This window comes from Trachinotus anak, unplaced genomic scaffold, assembly GCF_046630095.1.
Source record: "Trachinotus anak isolate AG129_WGS33_773 ecotype Australia unplaced genomic scaffold, CSIRO_AGI_Tana_v1 ptg000019l, whole genome shotgun sequence".
In the NCBI taxonomy this organism is placed as follows: domain Eukaryota; kingdom Metazoa; phylum Chordata; class Actinopteri; order Carangiformes; family Carangidae; genus Trachinotus; species Trachinotus anak.
The window spans coordinates 14,887,576-14,906,228 of record NW_027273870.1 but is presented as its reverse complement, the minus strand read 5'-3'; the positions used below and the strand labels follow the sequence as shown (position 1 = coordinate 14,906,228).

The window sequence follows — 18,653 nt, the reverse complement described above, 5'->3', positions numbered from 1 at the left end:
GAAGAGACATTTTCACATAGACTTTAATACAATCAGACTTCTTTTTACAACCAGTGGAGTTGCCCCCTGATGGTCATTAGACAGAATGCAGGTTTAAAGCACTTCAGCATTGGCTTCACTTTCAGACCCAGAGACTATCTACAATGATCAGTGAGCAGGTTTACAAAGTAAGTTCCCATGGTAACTGGTTAGCAGGTTAGCTTCTCAGAGTAAATTACCATGGTAACTGACTCAGAGTTAAAGTGATCTCAGTTTCTGAAACAGAAAATACAGTTTCCTCATCTCAGGGTTCAGAAACTGAGTTCTTTCGACCCCTGGTGTTGTTTCTCATGGTTTTGTTTGTTGGGCTTGTGTCTTCAACTGGTCTACTTTTTTTCTGTTCAAATGTCATTTTAGAGTCATCTGACAATCTTGTTTTTGTTTCAAAATTTGACTAAAAAGAAATCCTGTGATTTTAATTCAATGCTTATGAACAGAACCCATAAAAAAAAAGTTGTGCTTGGCTTGTTTGATATTCTTAAAATTAATATTCCGATCTTTTATTTATTTATCCCCAATAAGGCACATAGCATGAAGAAGTCTGCTGTGGGATATACCACAGTTAGAGTTGCACTAACCCTAACCCTAACCTTTTCATGTTTTGGACTGTATCCTGTATTAAACTGTAAAGAACATCGGAAATGCATGAGATTACAAAAGACTAACCCTAACCCCATATTTAACATTTTTAGTAAACATAATCCAGCATTACATGTGTATGTTGATAACTTGGAGTCTTCCATGGTATCATCTTCAGTATGTTTTCCTCCTTCCACCAGCTCCTCAGCCATCTGAAACATTTGGCTGTCACGTAGAGCGCCACAGCACCTAGGAGAATCTTCACCAAGCTGACTCCTCCTCCTCCTCCTCCATTCCTTTTCCTGGCATCTTTATCAAAAGCTAAAGACAGAAATTCACAAAGTGTGAGGCAGCATCAAAAACTGGCCCATCATTATTTTCGGCATTAAATTCACTGCATTCTATAATTTTATAGGACACAACAATGCTGAGTGAAATTTTATGTTCAGTCACTGTGACCATATAAGTTAGAGATAACCACTTCCCATTAAAGGAAAGGTTCACCTCAAATTACCAAGACACATATTTTACCTTTTACCACTGGACTAGTGGGAACCACCAATCTATGTAGATAAAGTATGGATGTTTCTGGCTCCAGAAAAATCTTCCCCTTCATCACATACTGCAGTGTTACACTTTAATGTGCACTTTTTGGGATTAAAAATTTCATTCAGACCTTTTCACCTGATAATCAGTTCACTGTATAAATACAAAGAGCTGTCAGACACACAGACACTTTACCTGTATAAGCCTGCTCCCATCCATACATCCAGTCACTTTGCCTCAAAGCTCTGTGTCTCTTGTTGGCTTTAGGCCTCCTGTGTTTACGTTGCACCTCACTGTAGTTGGCCACCGGTCCAGGGTTGTATGAGGTCACGCTGACAGTGTTGTGAACTTGCTGGTCATAGCTGAAGCTTATGTTGATGTCTAGTTGCTGGTTGAAGGCTTCTGACAGGAATCGTAAGTCATCACTTCCTGGTCCTGCTGTGAATCCACTGTAGGTCTGCACAGTCTGAGCTGAGGCTTCTGGGTAGTGTAGCTCCTCCATATCTTGAACCCCCTGTATATCTCCATAGTAGCCCATCATGGTAAGGAAGGTGGTGAGATCTAGCTGTGGGCTCTGCAGGGCTTGAATCAGTTCAGAGCTGATTTCATAAGTCCCTTCGGGACAGAACCTTCCGAAGGCAGCTGAGTCATGCTGGGTGACATACACTGTCTCCACCACCATGGTTCTCACCTGGTAACTGATGATGAGGCGATCTATATTGTTAATACCACGATTACCATCCAACCCATAATTTTCCCTCACATACATCGGGAGGTTTGCAGATTCCGGGTATTTATCAGTGTTCAGGTTGCCAACTTCATAGTACAAAAGCTGGAGAGAGTGAGAGAGTGAGAGAGTGAGAGAGAGAGAGAGAGAGAGACTGCGTTTGAATGAGATGGATGGAAGAGAATAAAGGCACGCTCAGGGACTGTCAACCTAACCAAACCCTAACACCCTAACCCTAACACTCTAACACCCTAAACCCTCACACTCTAACCCTAACCCTACACTGAAGAGTATCTCGGTTAAAAATGCATTTAAAGGGTCACTCCATCTATTAAGTGTTGCACCACAGAGTTGTACTTTTAAGAGGCAGACTTTAAAATAATTGTTCGAAATGGAGGCTGAGAAACCCTGAATCTTATTCAGTAGTGTGGGTCAAACACTTGATCCAACACTTCCCTTAATGAAACTTGATGCTCCACCACAGCCACAGAAGATATTATACGCCTGTTTTCACAGACTGACTGAGTGGGACTCATAGTGAGGATTAAACTGATCTTCATATTTAAAGTCGGTGAAGAGTTTTTTTTTAATGAAAGAAACAACAAAACATCACAAACCTGTCTCTGCCTGTTGCGCCTCCTGTGCCGGCTCTGTACAGGCAGGAGCTCCTCCATATTGGCAAACAGGTGGAAGCCGTAGAGACCTCTCTCTGGTTGACAGTCTGACACCAGCTGTGCCAACAGACTATGGTCACTTCTTAGAGGAAACAGGGCTCAAGACTAACAATGTCCGGCCCTCCCAGGGACGATAGAAAACGTTTTAGTGACGAACAGAGATCTGAGCCAGGACGCCCCCAGGACGAAAGGATATATATCCTATAATTTATCACTTACTTATTTAGCAGATGACAAACTGAACTGAACGCCGAGCTGAACCGCGTGTTCTTGTGTTGTTCTAAATACTCTCACTCAGTGGGAGAGCTGAATTGTTGAGGTGCTGAACTCCTTACACTGGTCCATCTACCCTCTCAGTCACAGCTCGTTAATTGGACCTCGCTAATATGTTGTGCTTGTGAATACCAGGCACGGAGTGGCTGATTGGAAGGCATGGACAGATTCCTGGTGGGCCGAGCAAATTGCAGGGAAAAGGAAGAGAGAGAGGGAGAGAGATCCGATGATCAACCCAGTGCAGCACACCGACACTGTGGCTCTGTGAGGCCTCATTGTCTCCCCAGAAAACTATGTTTGGTTCGGCCCCGCGGCTCCGTCCACTGCTCACAGTTTATGTGTTTGTATCTTTATCATTGATTTAACACTGAAGCAGCAGTGGACTATATGATTCTTGTAAAGTGTGACACGGGCTACATATGATGGTGTCGCCAGATGGGTTCTAGTTGGTCAGTCCAAGTCAAAAATCCTAGGCCGATTTTTATTTCCACCCCATTCCTGAATATTAGGAAATACTAAGAAATACAGACACTAATATGTTCTATCAGGAGCAGAAACAGGACTGCAGCAGACAGTATACATCTAACGATCTAATCTATAAACCAGGAATCTCTGTCTGTGTGTGTGCACGGCATTTCGATTTTTAGGACGGTTTACATTCACTTCAGTACGGTTAAAATTGTTTTTCAGGACCGTGGTGAAAAAAGTTAGTCTGGAGCCCTGTAGGAATATACATTAAACTTTACACACAATTTAGTTTAGTTTAGTAATATTATGGGTTTGTAAAGTTATGAATGTGTTTATGTCCTGTAACAATATTCCTGAAAACAGTGTCATTAATATTATGAAAAATAGAACAAAAAACAACTACATGCATTAACTTGGCAAACAGTTTCAATTGTGATCTGGTCTTGTCTTACCTTCATGATCACCACAAAGTCAAAAATGTCACAGGTCACACACTGGTTGGAAAACCAGTACAGGAGCTGAAGGCCGTGACGCGGGAAAGGACGACCAAACCCTGAGGTCATCAGCTGATCCAGAGAGGAGAGCTGCCAATGAACCATGGTGGTAGTAAGGCTGACACACACACACACACACACACACACACACACACACACAGATACAGTGGTTACATAGATAATGGTGAGGAAAGTCATTATTTAAAACATGAACCATTGTGATTAGAGTCTTTCCTTAAACTGGAACAGTAATAATTGAATATATTGTGTCAGCACTTGTCAGTTACTGACATTACTACATGTAATTACGTGAAATAAATAAAATGAAAGCAACAATAACTGATGATGTCACTGATATGACAGTAAAGCCTCACCATCGTCCACCCCTGTGTGCTGTGGTCTTTGTTTACCAGTATCTCACCACTATCTTACCAGCTGCTCTTCCTCCTTCCTTTCCGCTCTTCCTCATTTGAAATAGTGGAAAGAAACACGCAGTCAACAATAATCAACAGCGCGCTCCCGTCTGTGCCCAAATGCGTGCTCGGTCACGTCGTTCCTCAACGCACGTAAGTGGACGTCTCTGCTGCGTCATTTGCGCGCCGCCACGCTCCTGATGCACTTCTTTTCTCCAAAGTCTAAAGATAGATGTTCCGATTTCAGGTGAGTGTGGTGTCCTAAATGTCATGTTCCCTTCACTGGGTTTCATGTCAGGTGGTCTACAGAGACCTGGTCGTTACCCAAGACTCCGTGTGATTGACACGGTGAATGCTGTCTATTGTTTATGCGACTGGTAACATCGATGCGGTCGGCGGCCTGTGAAGCAGCCCGCTCGCCTGGTGACATGAACCGGAGGGAAAGCGGGCGCTTCCTCAGCCCCGATGACAAGAACGAACGTCTCGTTGGATAAATAATCAGAGTTAGGGAAGGCCACTGCGTGGTTGTCCTCAGCCCTGTCCAGACGGTGTCGTTAGTGTTTGGGCAGCAGTGTTTCAGCGACGTGTGTCCTGCGTGATGTAACGTCAGCATTAGCATGTTGGCTAACGGGCTCGCTTGCTCCCTCCAGGGTGTCAGAGGGTCGTGGAGAAGGAGTCATGGTTGTATCTACTCAGGTTATTTCAAGGTGGATTTCAAAGGAGCTGCCAGCTGCTGCCACACCTTTTAGTTCCGACATGTCTATTTCTGGAGTTAATCTGCAGCGTTTCCACTGATTTTCAGAGAGAAATAATATGTTAGCTTATCTTGTTAACTTAGCTACAGCAGTGTTAACCTTAAACTGGATTCACTTTGACTACTTCAGTTCATCAGACTAATGCCACTGGAAATTTTATCCTGCTACTAAGTTTGATATTTATCTCACCTAATTATTAAATAATTCAAATTCACAGGCTCAGCTTGGTTCTAAAATAAACTCAACTTCACACTCAAACCAATGGTCAGTCCATGTGACTTTAGCAGCAGCAGATTGTTGATCAATAGTGAATGTAGTGTACAGGTTTTATAGAGTAGTGGTGCACTGGGGGCCATGTTCATTTAGTGTTTAGCTGTGTTAATACAGTAACCATCAGTTTCTTGATAAACTGATTCCCTGTGTAACAGGCCTTAAATCTACAATTTTGCTGATGCTGTATATTATTAAACGATAATGCCAGTGCATGTGTTGTGCATGCAAAAATATTTGTCTGGGACACACAATCAATTTTATACACTGTCCATGTGTATGGATACTCAAAGTGGAGGTAAAGCCGTGTTCAGAGCCACAACTCTTCTGTACATAGGAAGCGTGTGCTTCAGTCTTAGTTCAACAGCTTCCGTTGTTTCATGTTCTGTCCTCTCCTGTTCCTTCATTTTTATCCTTTTGATCTCTTTTCTCTCCTCCCTACCTCTTCTCTCTAACCTCCATCACTTTCTTTTACCCACATCCCCGTGTCCTGCCTCTCACTCCATTCCTTGTCCTTCCATATATCCTCCCTGCTGTCGCTGCAGTCCCTGGATGAAGACTGTACGCTGGAGGAGGAAGATGAGGGACTGATAGAAGAGGAAGATGAAATTGATCAGTTCAACGATGACACCTTTGGAGCTGGGGCCATCGGTGAGTCATACATAAATCATAATTAAATGTGTTGGTGTACGATTAATGCTCCAATGCTGTTTTATTAATACACACTTGTGTAAGAAGATGCTCTTTAGGTGTTGTGTAGGTGTTACGTAGATGTTCTTTAGGTGTTCTCTATATGTTCTCTAGGTGTTCAGTAGAGGTTTTATAGGTGTTCTCTAGGTGTTCACTGTGATTGTGAATCAGCTGTAAGACAGTTTGTCACTGTTCCTGTAAGAAGCAGCACAGATGAGTTGTCATAGAACAACCAAACATTCTCTGGCCCCTCTTCCAGATGACGACTGGCAGGAGGAGCACAAACGCCTCGCAGAGCTCGATGAGCGGGATGGGCTAGGAGGAGGAGGAGGGGGAGGAGGAGGGGGGATGGGAATAGAATCAGATTCAAGAGGACCTGAGGACTCATCCTCCACCCATCTCCCTACTGCAGCGGGCCATCTCTCCCTTCCATCCCCCCTCCCTTCACTCAACTTCTCCTCGTCTTCCTCTGGACTACGTCCACCAGGTCAGTGATGTCATTAGGGGAGTCTGACTGTTCATTTCTCTTTCTTTCCTTCACTGTTCTGGTCATCTTTGGCTCTTGGGCTCATCAGTGGTTCTTTATTAGAGTTCCTAGAGATTAAAATCACAGCTGGCCAAAGAGTTTTCTAGACTGGTTGTTTGCGCTCTGACATGGAGAGCAATAATCCACCTGTTGGAAAATCCAAAGTAAAACTGTCATTTCAGATGTGGAGGATCGAGGAGGGGAAGGTGATTTGGCTGAGTCCCTGGCCAGACTCATCCTGGAGGCAGACCCGGCCATCGCTGGGGTCGGAGCGACTCAGAGGCCCTGTCCATCTCTGAGCTCTTCAGGATCCAGCCTGTCCGCTCTGCAGGGACTGGACCGACCCAGAGTCCTGCCCCAGACCTCCTCCATCCCGCATCCCACACAACCACACCAGCATCCCCATCACCCCCAGAACCAGCTGCCTCCTGGGCCCTCCTCTTCAGGTGAGGATGAAGCAATACTTTGTCTTGTTTTTGTATCATTTGCCAATCAAAAACCAAATTAACCAGCATCCTTTACCAGCTCTTCTGTTTCACCTAACTCTATGATGGTGTGAAAACATTGGTCCATTTGACCATCTGGCCGGATGTTGGACTTTTCCCATTGGATGTTGCTCTTTAATAATTATTATTTTGTTTATACATCTTAAGGGGCATTTACAGCAGATCCACAACAAATACACACACTTTCTGGACAAACCTTAGCTACTTTCCATACCAGAGAGTCTCTACTGCTGAAGTTACCATGTTTCAGTCAAATTTTTTTCAAACTTGTTCCTTTTTCATGACAACAGAAAATCATATCAGTGAGAACAGCTTTACTGTGAATTAAGCTGAATTAAAATACTGTATACTGTGGTTCTCTCTTTCTGTGTATGTGTGTGGTTCTCTCTTGCGTATGTGTGTGTGTGTGGTTCTCTGCCTCTCTCTCTTGCTCTCTCTCTCTCTCTCTCTCTCTCTGTGTGTGGGGTCCTCTGTATTGCCCTGTTGTACTGAAACCTGTTTTGACTGGCTCTGTTCTCCTCCAGGTCTTCCTCCTGGTCCTCTTCCACCATCAGTGCTCAGCTACCAGCAGCAGCAGCACCTGCTGCACAGAGGCTCAGCTCCTATTGGTCAGGTTAGTGTTTGATCTCTGTGGACCAGGGTGGGTTAGTGTTAGTATTAGGGCTAACCTTAACCCTTTATCCATTCCACACCAATCAGGACCTGACTTCAGAACTTCTTTTAATTTCATAGGATCCTGAAAAAATCCTTCAGCTCTGAAGTTTGAGCCTTGCAGCTAGATTTAAACATTTTCATGTTTCCTGGGTTGAAATTTGTACTGAACATCCAAGAAACCCTCAATAACTTGCTGTATTTTACTTTGATTTAATTAAGAATTTTTTTTTTTTTTAGTTTTTCCCCAAATTAAGAATTTTAATTTTTCAAAAATGAGGATATACAGTGTAGTTTTAATAAAGGTTTATTTGTTCCTCTGGGTCACAGGTTACAGTTTCATTCCCAATTTATACCTAAAAAAACAGTTAAGTTTAGGTCCTGTTCCAGTTGTAATGGTTCTGTTTGTTTTATCTTTTTGATCTGGACAAAATATTAATCTTTTTATTTTATTTGTTTTTATTCATGCTGAAAGCAAATCACTGCAATCACAATTATTTCAATTTTATTTAAAATCCTTTTGTTGATGTTGATTATCTGTCCCTCTTAGATGAACAGTATTTGGGAGAACAGTATGGGGTTTGGACCTGTCAGCATCACCCCCGGACTGGTGACACACATGGAGGTGAGGGACACTTGCTCTTCTGTTTGCAGCTTATCCTCATTAACATGCAGAGCCAACACAACAGCTGATCATGGGTCATTACCACAAGCACATCTTAGAAATGATCCTGTCAGGACATTTGGTTAATAGATGTGTTTCTTACGTTTACAGTGTCATTTACAGCTTCACTGTTTTTTCTACTGTTGGAGGGCCACTCTCCTTTCCATCATGACCTCCTGTAGTTCTCATTTTGGAGCAGCATCAGCATTTCCCCAGCTCATCTGGCCCCACGCACCAAGCTGACAAAACATAAACACAAAGTAAACAACACATGACAATGAGCAGGATAATTGTCTATATAAAGTGTGAATTAAATAATTTAATACACAACAAAAGAACAGTAGGAGACTGATAATAGTTAGGAGGAGTTATTCGGAGACACAGCAGGTTTATCAACCAAAAGCCCCGTACTTCACTGGCTCATTTCTTTCAACTTTCAAATATGAGCATAAAATCCCTGACGCAGTGGGAATGAGGGGCAGCATCTCTGTGTCTACAAAGTACAGCTCATCGAGCCGGTGAAGGGGTGACAGCTAAGACACCTTGTTTGGTGTTGGTCAAATTGGTTCAGCTCAATGGGACATAGTAAGATTTCAGAGACGAGTTGGGAAGGACATGACTAGAACATATGAAGGAGTCACAGACAGGATCCACCTCAGGGTCAATTCTAGCTTGCTCTGTGTACGATGCCCTACGTACTGGGTGAGTGCACGGCATGCACATAAGTTAGGAGAAATGATTCCTGCAAAGGGCTAGGTTTCACAAGTAATTTGGAAAACTAAGTGTAGGTCCTGTTCCAGTAGCTGAGAAGGGGGAGCAGCTTATATTTGAGATGGAATAAGTCTGAACAATATGAAAAAAATCAGATTGTGATTATTCTGGCAGATATGAGTGATTTTTAAATGTCATTTAACTGACAAAATCTGAAAATGATGGTGTGATTTTTGTTGGTCTGTACCCAACAAATGTGTCCCTTTTGTGGAGAATATGATCTGTAGACCAGGGCTTCTCTGTGGAACCACAGGGCTTCATTTTATAATGTTGTGATTTGACCTTTGTCAATAACTGCAGCTCCTGTAGTTTGGATAATATAAATAAAAAGGTTTTCAGAACATGTCAAACCCTCTTATGCTATAACTCGAATGACTCGAGTTATAGCAGGGACCTGGTTTCAGTTTTCCTTTCAGTTCACTGGAGTGACTGATAACTGGGAATCGTTTTATCTGAGGGGAGAGGAAGCACTGCGCTCAGAGGGGCAGTTAATGAGACTGGGCTGCAGAGTGACCCAAGCTGAAGGTCAGGAACACCAGCACCATGTTTGCAGCTCATCTCCCTACCTAAAGAAAAAGAGAATAGTTTCACCGATAGAGGTAAAAACTCCCCAGTAACAGAGGCAGATGCATTGAAACAGCGTTAACACTGTAAGGGCAGATCTATATAATGGAACTGTTGATATTTAGTGTGAAGACTTCCAGCTTGTTGACTGTGTAGACAGAAAATGTCTGAAAAGTTCCAGTAATACGAGAGTCACTGTAGCTCAACGTCCATTTATAGAAACTGAATCATCTTCATCTATAGACAGTTTGTGGAGTTTGTGTATAGACTGTGGACTGATGAAGATCTGAACTCTGTGACCCCTTTATAACGCTTCTTCATCCTCACTCTTTGAGATCTTTGTTGTCAGGCCTGGTTCACATCAACTGATGTTTCCCTTTATTAGTCTGATAACTCCTGACTCCAGGTCTGATAACTCCAGGCCTGATAACTCCTGACTCCAGGTCTCATAACTCTGCCCCCTGTTCAGACCTGGTATTAACATGCATCAAGTTTGTCTGTTCACATTTGGCTTTAAAATGCATCTCCAATTACCTCTTGTGATCAGATCTAACTTCCCCACTTCATATGCAAATAAACAGGTGTGTATTGTTGTATTTAGCCAATCTGATGGACGGATCCATTGTCAACGTGCTTCCCTGTTTGTGTGTGAGAGAGAGCAAGCGTACAGCGGGTTGAGTGAATCAATGTGCTCAATGCTTAATATTGAAATAAGGTGTTATCCATCAGAAATAGTAAAATATTTTCGGTTCATTATGAAACTGTGTTGGGACTAATTAGACTGTGGGAGAGGACGTCAGTAGAGTAGGTGGTCCTTAAATGTGACCAGGGTGCATTTGCGTTCACACTGCTAAAAGAATGTGGCCACATGTGGCCCAGACCACCTCTGAATGTGGTCTGAGAGATCTCAAATGCGTCCTGGGTGCATTCACAACGGTACTTAGAGCTGTCCACTTGTGATCAGATCACTCAGGTTGGATGTTAATGCCAGGTCCAAACGGGGCCTAGGTGTGATAACTTCTGAATCCAGGTCTGATAATTCTTTTTCCAAAACCTTTGTTTTTGTTTGTTGCTGCTGTATGACTTCAGTCAGTGGCATTAGTTGTTTCCACAGAAATATCCCCAGGTTATATTCAGGAGGCTCATTGTGGTAATGTCATGACCAAGCTGTTGATTCTCGTATTTTATTTACTGCTTCCTCCTCTTTAGGACAGTCCACTCATGTCTATTATCAAAGAGGTGGGTCTTCCTAAATTACCCTCTCAGGGTAGGAGTGATGAAGGACGGGATTTGTCAGAGAGGGTCCCACCCCCACGCTCTTCTTCCCCTGTGATTGGCTCCCCTCCAGTGAGGGCAGTGCCTATTGGGACCCCACCCAAACAGCCAATGAGCCACGCTCTAAATCATCAGGTGAGTTGCCAAAGGTTTTCAGACACAGGTGTTTCTACCACTCTAAGACCTAGAGTTAGTCGCACACAGCACTGAACAGGAATACCACTGACAGAAGTAATGTCCTTTTTAAAAGCTGTGCAATAATATTACGTTATTATTATTAGAGATATTCCCTGGTGTCATCACAGCGTGTCTATCAGTCTCATTAGTTGTAGAAGTCACCTTTCTGCATTGTGTTGTGATATTGCTGAACAGATAGTAAGCACTGTGTGTGTGTGTGTGTGTGTGTGTGTGTGTGTGTGTGTGTGTGTGTAGACCCACCATCCCACAGCAGTTCATGTGAGAGCCCCGGTCCAGCACAGATACCCACCTCCTTTCCCCGAGCGTCTGTCACCCAACACCCTCCTCAACATAGCTGTGAGTTTCTCCTCTCCTCCTCCTCCAGGTCTTAAGCTTTGTACGGACATGACATCAGTGTTTAGTAGTAATAATAATTTCACAACACAGTTGGAGTCTCTGCTGGTTGCCTAGCAACTGGACATAACTGGTACCCATTTTGGCAAATAGCCCACTGTAAAATGACAAACTGCCATTTTTATGACTCCGAGCCAGTGACAGTCAGGGCTGGAGACATTGTTTTCAGGTTGTCCATCCCATACTCGTGGACGCGATAACACAATAGCACCTCAACAGAACTTCTTCAAATTTGGCACAAATGTCCACTTGAACTCAAGGATGAACTCAGTACACTAGATTAAGTTCTGTAATGCCTTGAGGGAATTTTTTCAAATATGGTACAAACATTTACTTCACTCCTCACAAAACACTTTTTAACCATTACTCAAGACTTCACACAGCAATTATGACAAATTTCACATAAATGGTTAATATTTGATATGACTCTGGATAAACGGGAATGTGATCTGACACTAATCTGAGTCGCAGAGGGATACAACCACAAGGCAGTAATTCTAGTTATGATACTTTGGATTTTTAAGGATGCGTTTCTTGATTGACCATACACACTAAGACTCTGCGCTGAGCACATCAACCGTTTCAAACTGGAGCTGATTCTGTTCTTCATGTAGAGAAAGAATCAGGTCCACCGGACCACTGTTGTTCTTTGTATTAGGACTTCTTGGTCCAGATGCAGCTGTGGCTGCTCCAAAATGATGGAAGCAGTTTCCATTAGATAGATATCAGCTGAGCTCCCTCTAATTCTGTTTTTAAATCTCGGTCAAAGGCACATTTCCTTCACTTTTTAATATGTTGTCATAATTGTGAATTTGCTCCTTGTTGTTTCTTGCTTTTGTTGGTGTGTTTGTGTGTACAATATATTTAGTGTGTTTATATGTTTTTGTATAGAGTATTGTGTTGTGTTTTTGGCTGGACCGCAACTGTGGGGCCAGCCCTATAGTCATGAATGTGCCAGACTTTTCTTTCTTAAGTAAAGACAGATGACAGATAAACAGATAGACGTCCATGTCGTTTGTTTCTGGTTATTCTCAGTCATCAAAGTTCTTTTGTTCCATTCAGAACTCTCCGCTGTGTCGTGGGCCATTCCCTCCTCCAGTTCTGTCCCAGATTCAACGAGCCCAGCTGCTCAACTCTCAGGTTGGTACACACCCATCTTTTTAGATTGTGGTCTGAGATCTGAGACAGGGCCTTGATGCTGGTGGGGGTTGGGGCGGGGGGCCTGGGTCATTCACTCACTCCTCATCTGTCTCTCTCTCTCTCCAGGTGGCAGGATTTGCCCGTGGTGGACCAGCACCTGCATTGTTACCAGGTGGTGGAGGTTTCAGGCCATTCTTTGGTGGCCCGCCTCCTCCACATGGTCATCGTATGGGGCCACTGCCTCCTCATGGTCCCCCCAACCACACACCACCCATCCGGCACAACACCACCCACCTCCACCCTCAGCACCGTCGCATGCTAACCCAGCGCATGCAGAGCCGAGGAGGGTAAGAAAGTGTGTGTGTGTGTGTGTGTGTGTGTGTGTGTGTGTGTGCGTGTGTGTGTGTGTGTGTGTGTGTGTGTGTGTGTGTGTGTGTGTGTGTGTGTGTGTCTCACAGACATTATTCTAGACATAAGACATCAGACACAACAGAAGACTTAAGAGTCATCACCTTTCAGTCTCCACCAGAACACCACTGAGGTCCTGGTCAGACCTGGTATTAACGTCTGTCCCGCGTGATCTGATGACCAGTGTTCAGCTCTAAGTTCAGGTGTGACGATCACTCAGACCATATTTGGAGGTGGTCTGGGCCTCATGTGGCCACATTCTCTTTGCTGATGAATGTGAACGTGCCCTGGGCCACATTGAAGGACTGCCTCCTCTACTGTCGTCCTCTGCCACAGTCTGATTAGTCCCAACACAGTTAATAATGTACTGAAAATATTTTGTTGTTTATGGGGCGTGTTATTTTTTTTTTAATCGCGTGCCATCAAAGATTCTTTAGTTTACACTGTCACTGGTGCTGTTAACAAAGATTCTAGAGCGCTACATTCTAGAATCTTTGGCTGCTGCTATTTTGACCCTTTGACGCACCCTTACTTGTTGTCAAGCTGCCACAGACACTTTCTACAAAGATTTTACATGGCAGAGCAAGATACTTCATGGCAATTCATGTCTGTGGGAGCAAAAGGGGGGCGGTTCCGCTCTGCATAAAGGGGTGTGTCGGGAGACCTAAAGAGTTTAAATCCAATGCCTGAATCGTCATTGGTGAAGATCAAATAAGTTGGAAAATAAAAATATAACCTACCCAGAGCTCATCTACAGATAAATAAATTATCAGACATCTTTATAATTACACGTCAGACATGCTAACGTTAGCATCTGGTTCAGACATACTGACATTTTTATGTTGTCAAGCAAGAGAAAACAGTTCTGAAATGCAAAAGAATTGAATTTTAATCATGTAATAAAACGATCAAGACAAAATTAATCGTTTGACAATCCTAATGGTTTCTAATGAATGAAACTTTATTTCACCAGAGAGCTCTGAACAGAGCAGTGATTGACTCAACCTCTCTCTCTCGATCTCTCTCAACATCGCATACCTGTTTATTTACATATGATGCAGGAAGTGAGATCTAATCACAGGTGGTCACTGAAACTCATTTAAAATCAGGCGCAAACAGACAAACTCTGAGCTGAACACGGGTGATCTGATCACTGAAGACCATGTTAATACCTGATCAGAAAAGGGCTGAACAGGTCTAAGACTCTCACACTCTCATCTGTGTACCCCCCCCTGTAGGGACCGGGGCCGGGCTGGAGGGGACCGGCGCAACAGGGACCCCTACAGTAACCTGATGACTCAGAAAGAGAAAGAGTGGGTCACCAAGATCCAGATGATGCAGCTGCAGAGTACTGACCCATACCTGGATGACTACTACTATCAGGTGTGTGTCTGATGTGTAATTGATTAGAATATTCTCAGTCTCAGTTATTAATTTTAACATACGCTGTCATTAACCTCACCTTGCTCTCCACCATCAAACAAACCAACCTCCCCGTGACCTCAGAGCACTCTGAAGATGTCATCTGGATGTGTGGATTTTTAATCGTTCGTGTGTGTGTGTGTGTGTGTGTGTGTGTGTGTGTGTAGAATTACTATGAAAAGATGGAGAAACGTCAGGAGAGAGAGACAGACAGCAGTAAGAAGGAACACACCACCAAACTCATCACTCCTCAGGTTGCCAAGGTTGAACACACCTACAGACCAGGTAAATGACACCTGAGTGTTACCTGTGACCACACACACAACACTGGACACCAGTGCTGATCATTGACCTGTGTTTTATCCACAGTTCAGTTTGCAGGCTCTTTAGGGAAGCTGACGGTCTCTAGTGTCAACAACCCCCGTAAGATGATTGATGCTGTGGTGACGACTCGCTCAGATGATGAGGTGTGTTCACTGTTGTTTCTCTGTCCCTGTAAACACCTGATTGGACAGGTAGCTGTCCCCTGTAAGACCAAGAGATTCAAACTGACCAGCACTGATTCACAGCCTCAAACATTCTCTTTGTTAGCTGCTAGGTGATTGGTCAGCTCATGGGTGGTCAGCTTAGCATCCTCACCATGGTCTAACAGAGCTGCTAACGCAGCAGTGTGTCGTGTTCGTGTTGATTTATTATTTTCTGTGTGGGTCACTGAGTGTCCTCTGTCTCCAGGAGAAAAGAGAGAAGCAGGTCTGGAATAAGAGGCGGCAGATCCTCTACACTGTGGAGAAGGTAGGAAGAGCATGTGACTGCAGGATACACTATTGGATCCTGAACACACCTGTGTGACCCCGGTCTCTGTCCAACCCTGTCTTCCAGATGTACAGTTTGCTGCTGGAGGTTCAGGACTTTGAGAAGCATTTTGTCCAGGCGCCAGAAGAGGACCGCGAGGCTCTGCTGGAGCAGCACAAGACCAACACAGTGCAGCTGTGCAACTCTCTGCGTGAGAAGGAGTGGGATGACAGGTAAAGGGGGGTGGGAGGTCGGAGGTGGGGGGTGGGGTGACACCTGAACCACAGACACTCATCTACACACACTAACCCTTCTTCTCCTCTCAGAGTCAGTGATGAGCAGTGTGTGATGATCATGTCCGTGAGGAAGGGCAAGCGGCTCATATCCAGGCTCCTTCCCTTACTGCCCTCAGCCCAGGCCACCGCCGTTGTCATGGCGATAGCACGCAACCTCCCTGCCCTGGCCAAGAAGGACAAGCAGGACCAGGTAAGGAAACACATCAGACATGTGGGAGCAGTGTGTGTATCCTGGTTGACATGTTGTTAACAAACATGTTACTGCTCTCTCTCACTCTCTCACACAAAGAGGAGCATTGACAACAGACCAGTCTGTGACTGCACAGACCCAAGACTACACATCTTAGACTAAACAAACCAATCAAAGACTGCATGGACTGAAACTACACAGTTTAAGACTACACAGACCTGAGACTTCACAGTCCTAAGGCTCCAGAGAACTAAGATTACACAGTCTGTTCAGTCTTAGTTTGTGTAGTCTTAGGTCTGAGACTGCAGAGACTGAGACTGGACTACATCAAGTGCGAGCATTAGACAAAAACAGACTGAAACAGGACGGTAAGTCCGACGTTGCTCAGTAAACTGTTGTGGGTGGATGAAGTGTTGTGTAACACGTTGTACATGCGGATGTGATAGTGTGAATGTGAACATGCGCAGGTGCTGTGCTGGTTAGTGGAGCCGGTTTCTGCTGTGATCCAGTCATTGTCGAGCTCCGCCCTCACAGACCTGCTCCAGGAGCTTCAAGGGAACGAGGGCCAACTGGCCACAGTACTGCACAACAAGGTACACACACACACACACACACACACACACCCACACAGAGCTGACTCAGAACCTGAGACCCTCTGGTGAGATGGTCAGACTGCACACACAGTGACAGATACACACCTGTGTGTTAACACACACGCACACACACCTGTCTGTTTGCTCCTGTGCAGTTTGGTGTGACCCTGCTGTACCTGGTCCTGAGTGAGGGGGAGAGGATGCAGAGCTCAGACCCCAACTGTCAGCTCATGGACGACAATCGATGGTAAGCTGTGTCAGTGATGTCACTATCACAACGTGGTTCTCTCTGTTCCTCATTAACTCACAGTGGCTCTCCCCCCCCCCCCCCCCCCCCATCAGGACTGAGTTGGTGTTTTCAGTGACAAGGGAGTTGCTCAGCATCCCCCCCTCCTCCCTCTCCCCTCCCCTCTTCACTCCCTCCAACCTGCTCTCCCTTTTCTCACGCTACGTCGACCGGCAGAGGCTGGAGCTGTTACAGAACAAGCTGCAGTGAGTTACACACACACACACACACACACATACACACATAGACAGATAGCTCAGTGTTGCTGTTTTAAACTTAATCTGATGATGTGAAAACTTTGTTTTGTTTCTCAGGATCTCTGCTTTGTCCAGGTAGAAGTTACTACAGACATGAACACCCCCACTCGATGCAGACCTTTGTCTTTGTGTGTGTGTGTGTGAGTGTGTGTGTCCGTGTGTGTGTCCATGTGTCCATGGTGGATCATTTTAATCCAGCAGAATCTCTAGTCACTTGTTTTTCTTTGTTTTGTCTCTGGTGTGTGTGTGCATGTGCGTGTGCGAGTGAGCGTAAAAGGTGCACAGTCTGAATGATGATAAATATGAAATCTGCATTTTTAAATATCTTGTTTACGATTATGCCTGTGATGAACCTTAAAATTAAAAGTATTTCTATTATATAAATATGTGGACTTTTATTTCTTCACATCCTCCATGTTGTATACTTATTGTCATGTTCAAGAAACCATTTTAAGATGATTTGAGCTTTGTGATATGGCGTGGTATCCTGCTGGAAGCAGCCATCAGAAGATGGGTACACTGTGGTCATAAAGGGATGGACATGGTCAGCAACAATACTCACGTAGGCTGTGGTGTTTAAATGATGTTCAGTTGGTTCTAAGGGGTCCAAGATGTGCCAAGAAAACATCTGAATGTTGCAGCAGAACTCAAGACTCAACAGACCGGCAACATTTTTCCAATCTTCTATTGTCCAATTTTGGTGAGCCTGTGCGAATTGTAGCTTTGGTTTCCTGTTCTTAGCTGACAAGAGTGGCACCTGGTGTGGTCTTCTGCTGCTGTAGCCCATCTGCTTCAAGGTTTGATGTGTTGTGCATTCAGAGATGCTCTTCTACACACCTTGGTTGTAACAAGTGGTTATTTGAGTTACTGTTGCCTTCCTATCAATTACTTTTGCCTATCCTATTCTCCTCTGCCCTCATTTTCACCCAGAGACCTGCTGCACATCATCTCATACCATCCAGTTCATTAAAAATACATGGACAGAGGAATCCATTTATAGAGAAATTTACAAGTATTTTTTCTTGCATCTTCTGTCATTATTAATGAAGTCGCTCAGCTTCTACCCACAGCTTGGGGGCTGCGGTTCAAACTGTACAACTTCACTTCACTGTTCGGTGTAACCATGGTTTCGAGAAACCCCTGTGTCTTAACGATGGTTTGTGTTTGTACTGTGTAAGTTACCAACGTAGTTACCATGATAGCCCCCCCGCCTCTAATGACTTGATTCACTCTGTTTCTATTATTATGAAAAAAAAAAAACATCAATAGTTTCGTTCACTATATTTTATATTTTTCCCTCCAGAAATTTGTTGAATCAGAGGGCATAGAGAAGTGTTTGATTTGATTTGGAACAATATGGAAAAACGTGTCTCTTGCACTGCGTCATGAAACTGGTCGGTGCTGTTGGTGCTGTGCATTATTGAAATCACAGAGCCACAGTCCATCTGCCTGCACACCACTTGTGCATACCTGACCTTAACGTGGGTTTCAGTCTCTTTGTCCCTGATGCTGAGAGGTCTCCACTCTCCCTGGTGCTTCATCTCCAGCCTGCCTGAGCAGCAGCCTCCTCCTCTGGCCATTTTAGCATCGGGCCCTGAGCGACGACAGACAAAAGCGAACTGATTAGTTTGAATGCACCAAATTCAGAGAAGTAATGAAGAGGTGACACTGTCAACAAACACTTGGGGGTCTTCTCTCAGAAGTCTTGAGTGTTATTAAATAAAACTCAGCTGGAAAAACCAAATTAGTTGAGAGTCTCGCAAAAAGTCACAGTTATTCATTTCAACCTGCTG

General features: G+C 44.2%; 2 protein-coding genes across 4 annotated transcripts; one reads left to right on the top strand and one right to left on the bottom strand.

Annotated features, from left to right (window-relative positions):
• Positions 1-5: 5 nt before the first annotated feature.
• LOC139637156 (uncharacterized) lies at positions 6-4,342 on the bottom strand. 2 transcript variants are annotated; one of them, XM_071505738.1, is made up of 5 exons: positions 4,233-4,342; positions 3,759-3,918; positions 2,509-2,622; positions 1,360-1,996; positions 6-939 (listed from the first exon to the last, which is right to left on the bottom strand). In XM_071505738.1, exons 2-5 carry the CDS (start codon positions 3,903-3,905, stop codon positions 728-730), a joined length of 1,110 nt encoding a protein of 369 aa, XP_071361839.1. In that variant the 5' UTR covers positions 3,906-3,918; positions 4,233-4,342; the 3' UTR covers positions 6-727. The 2 variants fall into 2 exon arrangements, with proteins under 2 accessions (XP_071361839.1, XP_071361838.1); XM_071505737.1 differs by having other exon boundaries at positions 4,175-4,315.
• Positions 4,313-17,244, top strand: patl1 (PAT1 homolog 1, processing body mRNA decay factor). Of its 2 annotated transcripts, none has more exons than XM_071505736.1 (20): positions 4,313-4,460; positions 5,784-5,889; positions 6,188-6,415; positions 6,637-6,900; positions 7,485-7,573; positions 8,162-8,236; positions 10,820-11,020; positions 11,318-11,419; positions 12,539-12,616; positions 12,743-12,963; positions 14,263-14,407; positions 14,614-14,731; positions 14,816-14,913; positions 15,179-15,238; positions 15,326-15,471; positions 15,565-15,724; positions 16,192-16,317; positions 16,473-16,564; positions 16,660-16,809; positions 16,918-17,244. In XM_071505736.1, exons 1-20 carry the CDS (start codon positions 4,446-4,448, stop codon positions 16,937-16,939), a joined length of 2,496 nt encoding a protein of 831 aa, XP_071361837.1. In that variant the 5' UTR covers positions 4,313-4,445; the 3' UTR covers positions 16,940-17,244. The 2 variants fall into 2 exon arrangements, with proteins under 2 accessions (XP_071361837.1, XP_071361836.1); XM_071505735.1 differs by lacking the exon at positions 4,313-4,460 and adding an exon at positions 4,773-4,920.
• Positions 17,245-18,653: the final 1,409 nt, after the last annotated feature.